A 13,450-nucleotide genomic window follows, 5' to 3' on the forward strand; every position below is an offset into this window, starting at 1 on the left:
ACCAAAGATTCTAGAGCGCTCTGTGTTGAACTATTAACTTTAGACCAAAGATTCTAGAGCGGAGCGCTCTAGAATCTTTGCTTTAGACTACAGTTTGAACTGAACAGTAGAACTGTTACAGTTAGAGTTTAAACAAGTTCAATTAAAAAAAATTCTCTATGCAGCTATAGTGACATATACTGTAAGACATAGCACAACATATAAGACATAACATAACAAATAACAGGACAAAAGAAAGAATAGGACAGGAGTGTAAGGGGGGGGGGGGGGGGTTAGTCCCAGGAGAGGGAGGAGGAGGGGGCTTGGAGCATATTCAAGTTCAAAAGGCGAATAGCCTCAAAAGTAAAGGTGGCCTTCCTCCTGTTAGTCCTAGCCAGAGGACAGCGCAGACGCCTGCCAGAGGGCCGTTCAAAAACTCTATGTAGGACATGGGTAGAGTCTTCTAGGATGCAGTTGGCTTTTCTTCATGTTGCCTTGTCGTGCAGTGATGTCAGACTGAAGAGAGCGGGGCCAATGATTTTAGAACATGTGTTCACAATGCTCTGAAGGTGTTTCTTATTTTTGACTGAGAGGGAGTGAAACCAGCACATGGATGGAAAGGTCAGTATACTGTAACGTCTGTCTTTTGGACTGAGTGCTAGCCTCCCAGAATGCAATGTGTGTGAATGCTGGTTTGTGTAATGTCGGTTCTAGTTAGTGTAATTGCGTTTTCCGTGTCATGTATGTGTTAGCTTGTGTAGTCTTTCTTTACGTTGTACCTCATGTGTTTTGCCCGGTGTATTGTATGTGACTACCCTGTTCGTGTATCGTGCTTGTTTTATTGACTTCCCTTGTGTTTCCTACAGGACTGCCAACTTTTCAAAAAACCTTGGAGTGAGATTTGGTGGGGCCAACCAAAATTTTGCTGCGGAAATTTTTGTTTGGCTCGTTCAGCATTATACCGTACAGTAAAAAAAGTACATTTGTTCTCAGGTGTAGGGACCAGGGTCCCAGAGTTAAATTAACATTGGTATCAAAGGGATCTAGCCTTATGCTAGGACCATGGGCGATGGAGGCATTCTGAAAGTGGGTGGGACATTTCAGTGGGGGGTATGGGGGTCCTCCCCCAGAATTTTTTTTTTGGACTAGATGCAATTTCCTGAATTCTGGTACATTTTACCAGGTTATTTAGATACTTCTATATAACAAAATAAAGCCAGCCTACGAAATTAATAAAAAGTAAATCATGCATAATTTAAAAATAACTCAATATATAGGCTACTTGGCTACGCAATAAGGTTTCCATTACAGCACTGCGGACGTTCAATGAATGCATGAAAGCGGATGAAGTAAATTAAATATCAAACTAAAGCGAAAATGTCACGCTTTTGAAGGCCTACCATTGTGCAGTCTAGCTGTGGTTAGTGACGTGATGCTGTTAATGGGGAGTTTTACATAAACCTATAGGTTATTATTTATTTGGCGTACAAACAGCACTAGTATTTCGCACGGCAATAGTGGGGGGGTCCAAACTAACAATTTTAAAAAGTGGGTGGGTGTTTTGTAAGAATTTAAGAAATGTGGGACTTCCGGTATGGCGTTGTGGGAGTGAGACACGCATTACAGAGCTCCCAGTGAACTTGTGAAATTATATTGTTTAAACATCACCCTGGTCTTCAATATTCACTTTTGTGGAATCATATATTTGCGAGATAACGTTTACTACGCTTTATGCTAACTTTAACTTTACTGCTGAAATGAGTACCAAACCGAAATCCTCGCAACAAACTCCATCGACACGGCAGGCTACTCTTGCTAGCAAACTTTCAGTTATGGTGGAGGACAAGAATAGTGGCAAGGTGGAAGATACTGTATCCATGCCTCAACTTGTGACTGAACTAGCTAAGCAGAGGTCTGTTCTAACAGAGGACATCTCTACGTTGATTCAAGAGTCGCTAAAGCCACTCCAGACTGCTGTGGATGCTATACGGGACACCGTCAACTCGTTCCAAGCTAGACTGACATCAACAGAGGCTATAGCTGGTGAGAACTTTGAGCGCTTGAACACTGCTGAGGCAACTATAAACACGTTGAAAGTAGCAAATCAGGAATTGTTAGATCGGGTGGATGATCTCGAAAACAGATCACGCAGGTCGAACTTGCGAATTGTGAACATTCCGGAGGGCAGCGAGAATGGTAGTGACCCCGTTAAATTCATGGAAGAGCTACTTATGGAATGTCTGGGGTCGAGTGTTTTCACTGAGCCACCTGAACTGGAGAGAGCTCATAGATCCATGGCTCCTAAACCAGCGCACGGGAAGCCTGCTAGAGCATTTGTGGTATGTTTTCGAAGTTTTCAACAAAAAGAAGCAGCGCTGCGTTGGGCAAGGAACCATGAGGTTAAATTCCAGGATGCTAGCCTTCGGTTCTACCCCGACCTGAGTGCTACCTTGGCAAAAAAACGCAGTGCTTTCAAAGGAGTTAAACAAGCGTTGTACGAGAAGGGAGTGAAGTTTCGCTTGGTGTATCCAGCCCGTCTGAAAGTGCTTCTGGGGGAAGAGACGATTACCTTTGAATCACCGAACGAAGCACAGGAATTCTTCGACAAGCGCATTCGGTCTAAGGAGTGAAGGGAGATGATGGACGTTTGTAAATTGTAAAATGTATGACACTTTCATACGGATGTTAATTGACAGATTTTGGGACTTTTGTAGATAACATAGGCCTAAGCTTAGCTCTTAAAGGATGTTCACCGGTAAGACGTCTTTAGCGAGCCTGCAGTTTATCCCATTTTGGGATCTAGACATAGGCAGTTCATGCGCTATGGGTTTCAGTTTGCTAAGTTTTTTTCGTTGTATAGGGGGAGGGGGTGTTATGGGGATGTGCGTCATGGGATTTCATTGTGAGTCAGTTTTATTACCAGTTTGTTATGAATAATAGTAGGCTTAATCAAGATTTAGGTGAAGCTGTCAGATTTATAAGCTGGAATGTCAAAGGGTTAAATGGTCCTGTGAAACGAGCAAGAATATTTGCACATTTAAAATTTTTAAAATGTGAAATTGCTTTTTTGCAGGAAACTCATTTATTGGTGAAAGATCAGCTCAGATTAAGGAAAACATGGGTGGGTCAATTATTTCATTCAAGATTTATTCATAAGTCTAGGGGGGTGGCTATCTTGATACATAAAAAAGTTCCTTTTAGCCCAACAAAGGTAATAGAGGATCCACAAGGGCGTTATGTTGTTGTAGTAGGGTCTTTATATTTTAAGCCTGTCATACTGGTGAATGTATATGCCCCTAATTGGGACGATGAGAGATTCATAGAAAGAGTGATAGCATCCATACCAAGTCTCAATTCCCATTCTCTCATTTTTGGAGGTGATCTAAATTGTACAATTACTCCATCTTTGGATCGTTCCAATCCAAAATCTAATTCTCCCTCCAAAATGGCAAAGAGGCTGTCAATGTTCATGGATCAAGTAGGCTGTACTGACCCATGGCGTTTCTGTTTTCCATTGAGCAAGACATATTCTTATTTTTCCCATGTACACCATACGTACAGTAGAATTGATTATTTCTTCATTGATTCTGCATTGTTGTCTTCGGTTAAAAAAATTGAATATTCATCTATAATTGAATCTGATCATGCCCCGGTAATTTTAGATCTTTCTTTATTACACAAAAGTATGGAGTACACTCCATGGAGATTGGACACTTGTTTATTGAAAGAAAAGGGATTTATTCAAATGATTTCATCAGCCATTGATGATTTTCTTGAATTTAACAGAGGTGATGATGTGTCTCCTACTACATTGTGGGAGACCCTCAAGGTTGTTATTAGGGGAAATATTATTTCATATAAATCCATGCTAAATAAAAACAGATGTTTAGAGCAAGAAAAATTGATCAAAGCTATACAGGCGATAGATTGTCAATATTCAGCTTCCCCATGCCCTGAACTTTATAAAGAGAAAGTAGAACTTCAGGCTAAGTATGAGTTGTTGGCTTCGGAAAAAACTGAAAGGATGTTGTTAAAATCTCGGGGCATTATGTATGAGCATGGAGAAAAGTCGGGTCGTCTTTTAGCCCACCAGTTAAAGAGCAGATCATCTGAGCAACATATCTCTTGTATTATGAAAGATAATGGGGAACTTACAGTGGATCCTATAGAAATTAATGATACATTTCAGGCATTCTATTCAAACTTGTATTCATCTGAAGCTCCTAAAGACAATACAGTTATGGATAATTTTTTTAGCAATTTAAATATGCCCAAAATTGATACAGCTAGTAGAGCAGAATTAGAGTTTCCAGTCACGCACGGCGAAATTGCGGATGCAATTAGGACCATGCAAAGTGGAAAAGCTCCGGGCCCTGATGGGTACCCAGTTGAATTTTTCAAGACTTTTTCTGGGCAACTAATTCCACTTTTACTTGATATGTTTCATGACTCAAAGGCTAATGGTACTTTGCCCAGGACACTGACTGAAGCTTCTATAACTTTATTGTTAAAACCAGGGAAAGACAGAAAGCAATGTGGGTCATATCGCCCTATCTCTCTCCTTAATTGTGACATCAAAATATTGGCAAAAGCACTGGCTCGCCGTTTGGAGAAAGTTATGCCAGAGGTGATCTCCCAGGACCAAACAGGTTTTATGACGGGACGGCACTCTTTTTCAAATGTGCGTTGCCTTCTCAATGTTTTATACTCACCAGCGTCCAGTGCGGTGGCTGAAGTAGTCGTTTCATTGGACGCTGAAAAAGCGTTTGATAGGGTAGAGTGGAGTTTTTTGTTTGAGTGTTTGAAAAGATTTGGTTTTGGCCCCGATTTTAGGTCATGGATTGAGCTTTTATACTTCAGCCCAAAGGCATCAGTAGTCACCAATAGGAATCACTCCAAGTTCTTTTCCTTGACAAGGGGAACACGTCAGGGATCGCCAATTAGTCCACTTTTGTTTGCTCTAGTTATTGAACCTCTTTCTATTGTGCTTAAGTCAAAGCCAGAAATATTTGGAATTTATAGATGGGGTTTAACCCATAAGGTATCTTTGTACGCTGATGACTTATTGCTGTACCTATCTGACCCTATGCATAGTATTCCCCATGTTTTGAATATATTGCAAACATTTAGTACTTTCTCTGGTTATAAATTGAACCTAACTAAAAGTGAGTGCTTTCCTATAAATGCCTTGGCCCGGTCTCTTAAGGACTCCGATCTACCCTTTTGTATGTCCAGGGATGGGTTTAAGTATTTAGGTATTAACTTGACTCAAAATTTTCCTGAGCTATACCATAAAAACTTTACCCCATTAGTAGGCAGATTAAAGTCTGATTTTCAGAGATGGAATGCCATTAGTTTGTCTCTGGTTGGTAGGATTAACTGTATTAAAATGAATGTTCTCCCTAGATTTCTTTATCTTTTTCAGTGCCTTCCAATTTATCTGACTAAATCATTTTTTCAATCTATTGATAAGTATATAACATCATTTATTTGGGCAGGTAAAGCTCCTAGAATTCAAAAGAGATTTCTTCAAAGACATCGTTCTAATGGAGGCTTGGGTTTGCCAAATCTACAATTTTACTATTGGGCGGCAAACTGTCAGAAAATACTCTATTGGTGTCAGTCTTCAGATATGGTCTGGTGTGAGTCTGAAAATAACTCTTGTCTTTCAACTTCACTCCCAGCTTTAATAACTTCTAAAATCCCTCTGGCTATTTCAACACATACTTCAAATCCAACGGTCATTAACACTTTACGTATTTGGCAACAATTTAGAAAACATATAGGTTTACTTAATTTCTCCATTCAAGCCCCAATTTGCCATAATTACTCATTTATTCCAGCTAGAATAGATGCAACGTTCTTGGAATGGAACAGGCAAGGCCTTGTCAGATTTAAAGATTTTTATAAGGATGGTGTATTTGCAAGTTTCAATGACATATGCGAAAAATTTAATCTCTCCTGCTCAAATCATTTTAGATATCTACAGATTCGCCACTTTATTCGTAGTAATACAACAGATTTTCCAAATGAACCAGATCCATCTGTCTTGGAGGATATCTTGGAAGTGTCTTCTAATTTAAAGGGACTTATTTCCAGAATTTATAACATCATCACTTCCCATGGTGACAATATTGTAAATAAGATTAGAGCAAAGTGGGATGCTGAACTAGGAGAGACAATACCAGATAGTATATGGACGGAAGCGGTGCGTAGGGTTAATGGGACTACATCATGTGCTCGCCTAAGCTTAATCCAGTTTAAAGTTTTGCATAGGATGCATTTTTCTAAAGCTAAATTGGCAAAAATATTCACAGGCATGGATGACAGTTGTAGCAGGTGTCATGGCGCTCCAGCAACTTTGACCCACATGTTCTGGTCATGCCCATACTTGGATCAATTTTGGTTAGGGGTCTATAAAACGTTATCTGAAGTTATAGAAATAGATTGTGAGCCCAATGTGTATACCTCAATTTTTGGAGTTGTGCCAAGCGACCATATAGGACTTGCTAGGTATAAAGATATATTAGCCTTTTCGACTTTGATTGCCAGACGGCAAATTCTTTTACATTGGAAATCCCCATACCCACCAAAAGTATCTATATGGCTGACTGATCTTATGATGTATTTGAAATTGGAAAAAATAAAGTATGCACTCAGAGGGTCTAATGACCTTTTTTATGGTATCTGGAACCCATTAATAACATATTTTGAAAAACTTAAGTCCCTTCCTGAGAGTCCCTAATGACATGTAAAGCACTGAGATGGCTAAGGCCTAAAGAAGTCTACAATATTGGTTTTATGTACCATTGGTTTGTTTACTGGATATTGTATGTGTATGTACACATTTATTCTGTTTTACTGGATTATGTATTTATTTTATTTGGTATAAGATGGTTACATGTGTGCAAGTGTACATGTGACTTACGATTGTCTTTGTTTTGACTGGCTACATACTAAGACGCACAGAGGTTCAGAGGGTGGGCAGGGTGGGTTTTTTTTTAATTTTTTTTATTATTATTATTTAAAAATGTAGGAGAAAAACAAATGTATTTCATGTAGGTATGTAACTTTGTTGTTCTTGGTTAATAAAAAGAGATTAAAAAAAAAAAAAAAGAATTTAAGAAATGTTTGTATATTTTAACTTTTAAATGCATCAATCTGGTGCACTTTTAAAAATAAATTCAGAGGTCAGACTTGCTTATTTTTATGGAAATATTTGTGCTGTAGCCTAAGCTATTTTGCACTTCAGAATTATAACCATGCATACACAGGTGGAATAGTTATGGTGATATTGCAATAAGTTCACAACCACAAAAACATATGGTCCCTTTCACAGTTCAGAAATGTTCAGCACTCCATGAAATTATGCAGAAGTGGTCACCTGTGTTTTTCAGCTAGTTCATTTAAGATAATATATTGGTCATTGTAATGGCCATAGCCTACAGGCTATTCCTTTTTCAGGATGTACCCATATCTGCATGATGTGAATGTTTGCATATGGCTTATGTCAGGCTTTATATCAATATTTGTGTCTCCTTATTTGATTTTCTTTATATTTTTGCATTAATGTCACTAGAAAGCATGGCAATATAAATATATTAATTTATCTGTGTAAGTGGGATTGGCTGGAACCTGACAATATAAGAACCATGATAGTGGGATAATCTACTGAGCAATTTACAAAAATGTATGTAGGCCTACTGACAAATAGTTTACATTAGAATACATTATAATTTCCCCCCAATGAGGCTATGTAGAAATGTGTTGCAATTTCAAAAACAGAGGCATGCTTTATATCCTCGTATTCGGTACGGTTTGCTGTTTATTGTGATATTAGGTTTGCCACATGTTGTGTGAAGGGTTAGTGAGATATTACAACCTAGAGTAATGGGTGTGCACTGTGTGCAAAATGCAAATATGATTAGCCGGGTTGACACTTCAGCGTGAGAAATCGTGGGTGTGGCGTGTGAGTGTGTGAAACTAATCAAATGCGTGTGTCTCACGGCCAATGCGTGAGAGTTGGCAGCTATGTTGCTATGTAATGGTGTCTTGGTCTGTGTCCCTGCTCTCGTTCTCAGCTAATAAACCTTTTGATTGGACAACTGTGTGAGTCGCTATCAAATCGTTACAATACTTTCAATAAAGGAGGTGTAAAAAATGCTGAGAATCTTCCTGTTCACTCCAAAGGAGTAAAGCTTCCTCAAGAAATACTGCCTCTGTTGACATTTTTAAATAATCACCTCTGTATTAGAGTCAAAACAGTTTGTCATCAATGATAATGCCCATGCAGGTATTTATATTCATAGTGTACAACTTCCACTGGTTCCCCATGGACTGTAGTTGCAGTCCTGCTTCCTCCATGCTTAGTGAAGTCAATGAACATCTCCTTGGCCTTTGTTTTACATTTAGCTCCAAAAAGGAGCTATCACACCATTCCACAAACTCACTGAGGACATGCCCTATACCAGTGATCTCCAACACGGTGCCCGCGGGCACCAGGTAGCCCGCGGAACGGCTATGAGGCGCCCCCAGCGCACCTTCTAAAAATAGCCATCAGTCAGATCACGCTCTAAAAACACGCTCCATTGTGAAGTTTTCAATATATATTTAAGTCTAGACTAGAACCATTTTAAGAATGTATGTAGCCATACATCTGTAACATTACATTTATATTGGTGATACCTTACAAATTGTAGCTGCGTTAAATTTTAGCCTTTGGCTCCAAATCCGTTTCCCTATTCAATCTTTAAACAACAACGGAAGCGGAGCGCATACTGTACACGCTGCTCGCACGCATACACAGTAAAGGGGAAAAAACTCGCTTGTCTGGTGTAGCCAATGGAAGCATATCTTTGCAAATGTTCTGTGGCCATTCTATGTTTGTCAAATACGGTTCTTGCATGATTGTTCAAGGACTGAAAAACAATTGCTTTAGCTCACAGGCCTTTTCTCCTCCGTAGGCTACTGCCGTATAATAGCGCTGAAAATGTTGTGGCATGCTTTACTGAGCAGGACTGTACATTACCTTTTTTGTCAGATCATGGAGAGATTTCAGGTGTGCAATAACTTTAAAAGGAGACTTCATATGTTAGGGTGGTGTGGGTGATTTACTATTGAAATGTTAAAACCGAATTGTCCACTGAAATCAGAACTTAAACAACCTCTGAATTCATAATGGTGGGTGGGTATAAATTGGGTACACATTGTAACCCAAATTATTAATTGCACAAAAATATTGTTTTTTTGTTAAAAAAATAAAATTAGATTCCCCATGCAAACTTTAAAATGAACAAACTGAACAAATATGTTGGTAGTGTTGCATATTGATATTAAAGTATTGAAGAATCAGATGAAAGTACAGTTGCTTAATATAAAGACTTATTGGCCTACAGAATATTGATAATTTAAAAGTAAAAATCACATAGGCCTATTATTTAGGAGGACTATCCTCGCAAAAAAGGGGTGAGGGTATGTTTGTTTTAAATGAGTAGCCCTCCATATGATTTCGGGTCTTCAGGTAGCCCTCATTCCAAAAAAGGTTGGAGACCCCTGCCCTATACCATATAGCAGGGAAAGGAGAACAGTATCGTCAGCAAACTTCACTAGGTGACGATCAGCATGGCGGCTTCTACAGTCATCTGTGTACAAGATGAAAAGTAGCGGTGAGAGGACACAACCCTGGGGTGAGCCAGTGGACGTGTATCTGATGTCGAGAACCTCTTGTTGACCGGTACCGTCTGTGTTCTTTGGGTCAGAAAGTCTGTGATCCACAGAATTAGCTGATGATCCAGGTTGAAACAGTCCATACGTTTTTTTAGCCAGCATGTGAGGTTGAATGGTGTGAAAGGCAGACGAGAAGTCCACGAATAGGAGCCGGGCAAAAGAATTTGGGCTTTCTACATGTTCATGGATGGCATTCAATATGTAGATTTTGGCATCATCCACCCCTCTTTAGGCACGATATGCAAACTGAAGAGGATCCATCTTTGAAGCTGTGGCGCAGATAATGTGAGCTTTCACAATCCTCTCAAAGGCCTTCATAGCAAGGGAGGTGAGGGCTATGGGTCTTAGGTCATTCAGGACTTCAGTTACAATCAATGGTGTTGAAGTGGTAAGTAGGCTAAGCAATAAAAAGTAGTGGAATTATTTGTAGTTGACCTGAAAATTTTGACTTGGTGATCAAAAAGTTAGAACTATGGATTTGATGTTGGCTGCAAATTCAGAGCATTAACGATAACAGTTAACCTACATTGTTTTAGTATAGCATAGGCTACTCTTACAAATATTTGGCTAGCAAACATCTGCTCTGTTTTGTCTTGTGACAAAGTCTCCTGGTTCAATTGTTTCCAGTTTCATAGAAATTTGCAGTAACTACAAAATCCAATAACATTAGGCCTACCACCATCGCGCTGATGGTGTTGCCTTGGCGATGCCTTGGTGTTGGTATAGGATGAGGACGTGGTGTGTTTCAGTGACATCTCCTTCAGTTCATCATTATCTTGTGCGTGTGTGTGTGTGTGTGTGTGTGTAGGATGAGGACGTGGTGTGTTTCAGTGACATCTCCTTCAGTTCATCATTATCTCGTGTGTGTGTGTGTGTGTAGGATGAGGACGTGGTGTGTTTCAGGGACGTGTCTCCGGCAGTTCATCATGATCTCTTGCGTGCGTGTGTGTGTGTGTAGGATGAGGACGTGGTGTGTTTCAGGGACATCTCTCCGGCAGCTCCTCATCACTACCTGGTGGTCCCCCGGCGGCACATGGAGGACTGTACTGAGCTCCGTCCAGAGCGCACAGCGCTGGGTGTGTGTGACGCTTCTGATACACACACACACACACCGAGTTGGTATCATTGTTTTGCGTAAACATACACGCCCTTATCGTCTCACCTCCGCGTGCGTGTAGGTCAACGCCAAGTATATGGCGCCCCCTAGGGTTACGGTTAGGTTATGGCGCTGATAAACACGCCATAAAATGGCATTGGCGTGTCATACATACACAGTTCATAATATCAGTCTGCACACACACACAGACACACATACCATCCACCAGTGTTGTAGTACTCGAGTCCGAGTCATTAGCTAAATTTAGAGACTCGTGACTTGACTTGGACTTGAGCACTGAATGACTCGAACTTGGACTCGGACTCTACATGGACACTCGCGATGACTCGTCAAGGACTCGACTTTTTTTTGTAATATATCATAAGGCTATAATTGTATGTCAATTTGCTATATGGTTTTAATATCTAAATTATTTGTAATACTAATTTTAGTTCAAGGGAATGTTAGGCTACTGCTTCGTGTCAAAGTAGGCTACATCGCAAGTCACATCATGTTCACATGCAAAGCAAACTAACGTTAACACCAAAATGCCTGGAGACATGGCCGCCGCTATTTCAATGTAGTATTGCCAATATTAGTTCTCATACATGACATGACATTACCTAAGATTACACTCAGCCTAGGCTAAACATCACACACTGCTGCTGGATAGCTGATCATCGTGACTTGGTGAACAGTGTTTTTCCTGACTGACGCGAGAAGCGAGGTTCCATTCATTCATTTTCATTTGGGGCGTGCCCTGCCGTGCTTCTGTCTGTTAATTTGCAGCAGGCTATTATCGGATGAAAGAAAAATAAACTGAAAGTTTTCCCGATCAAGATATAGCATACTTCTTAAAGGTGCCATGTGTAAGAATTGAGGTAAAAATATCCAAAAAATGAGCTACACGCATCAAAAGAATGTGAAGAAATAAGGGCGATGGTGTCATTAAAAAAATTACAAGGTATAGTGCTGCAGAGATATCAACCTGAATTAGCATGCTAAATTACTAGCCACAGCCCGACAGGTGTCATAATACCAGTTTCGGCCATGGGAGGCGGTATGCGGGCAACATAACCGCCAGCCAAACTGCAATACACGTGTCTCGGTTGTTACTCTAGGGTAGACCAACTCACTTTCTGGAGGTATACTGCCCCATTTTTTATGGAATGTGGAGTATGAATTGATTTTTTGGCGGACATTACACATGGCACCTTTAATGGTGGGGTCATAAAATATAGAAGCATAACATTAAATTGCCTAGTAGAGTGTCCATGTAGAGTGTCAATGTAGGCCTACTGTACGTGTCGGCGCAAGTGAAACTGACAAACTGAACCTCTCGTGGGTAGGCCAGAAACAACTATATTTAAAACCACGAATTACTGTTCAAACGAGCGATTTGATAGCCTAATCCACTGCACGAAAAAAAGGGAAATAGCAACTTGTTATATTTCTAACAGGTGAATATCGTAGCAAATAGTAGCCTATGGCGATGGCAGCTAAAAAAAAAACATTTATTTCACTCATCTCGCTGAAATGAACGTAGAATGTGGCCTGTGACCTCCGTTAACCGAAAGCTAGTTTTCATCTCTATTGTTGACGTGAAATATGTCTCCATAGTGTCAGTGAAGTGATAACATTATGCAGTTGCAGGTAGCCAGTGTTCACGTCACGGGAGTCAGAAAGAAGCTACCAAGACGGGCCCTGCTCTGTTTATGTCCCTCCCAAACTGCGTAGGCTATTTAACAGCCAGAATTTCTTTAAAAATGCCCGGGAAGGCCCTTTTATGACACTACCTCTTACAAAATAGGCCTACTCCAACGTCCATCTGGCTCTTGTGAAGTATGAACTTCTACAACACTGCCTAGGCTATACAATTGTCAGCAGTCAGTAACAGCATAATGTGACAATGGCCTGTGTGATTGGGATGTGGATTGCTAATTTATTATGAGTAGGCCTATAGGCATGGTATGGCTATCGTATGGTATTCTCTCCGATATAATATCTCATTGGGTTTGGCAAGAAATTTGGCAATACTACTTTCACACAAGTGATGGCACCTCTGCTTGGAGACAGAAGATTGTCCGTTTTGCTTTTAAGGATTTCATCTGCAATGGGAAAAAATGGAATGACATGTAGGCTATGCTTACTTTAGTGCTGGACTTGGACTCGACTTGATCAATAGTGACTCAACTCGGACTCGACGTGGATCAATAGTGACTTGACTCGGACTTGACTCGGATGAGTAGTGGACTCGACTCGGACTTGACTTGGATTTTTTTTTTAATGACTTGAACTTGACTCGGACTTGAACACTGGGGACTCGAACCTGGACTCGGACTCGAGGCATAGTGACCAGGGCTCCAGAGTGCGACCAATTTGGTCGCATATGCGACCTAATTTTTCAAAAGTGCGACTAAAAAAAATCGGAGGTCGCACCAGTGCGATCAGCTATTCGAGAGAGGAAAAAGTGTCCGCATTGAAACTCTACCTTACTCAATTACTTCAATAACAGACACATATTTGGCCAATATTGTGGTTTAAACAAATCACAGATAGTGAAGGGCGGGACCTCCCCTCTGATTGGCCGTGGCCCAGTGCCCGTGTGTAAATTTGAAAATGCGTGTGCTGCAGAGAGAGAGAGAGAGC

The 13,450-nt window shown here is 40.4% G+C and overlaps 1 protein-coding gene across 1 annotated transcript in view; it reads left to right on the forward strand.

Moving 5' to 3' along the window:
- The window catches only part of si:dkey-25e12.3 (histidine triad nucleotide-binding protein 3), a 50,734-nt gene that overhangs the window by 917 nt on the left and 36,367 nt on the right, over positions 1-13,450 (forward strand). Inside the window, exon 2 of the mRNA XM_042094951.1 lies at positions 10,664-10,781. Within this exon, the coding sequence (XP_041950885.1) occupies positions 10,664-10,781 (118 nt within the window). The remainder of the gene's footprint in view (positions 1-10,663; positions 10,782-13,450) is intronic.

The sequence above is a fragment of the Alosa sapidissima genome, chromosome 6 (assembly GCF_018492685.1).
Source record: "Alosa sapidissima isolate fAloSap1 chromosome 6, fAloSap1.pri, whole genome shotgun sequence".
Classification (NCBI taxonomy): Eukaryota; Metazoa; Chordata; class Actinopteri; order Clupeiformes; family Clupeidae; genus Alosa; species Alosa sapidissima.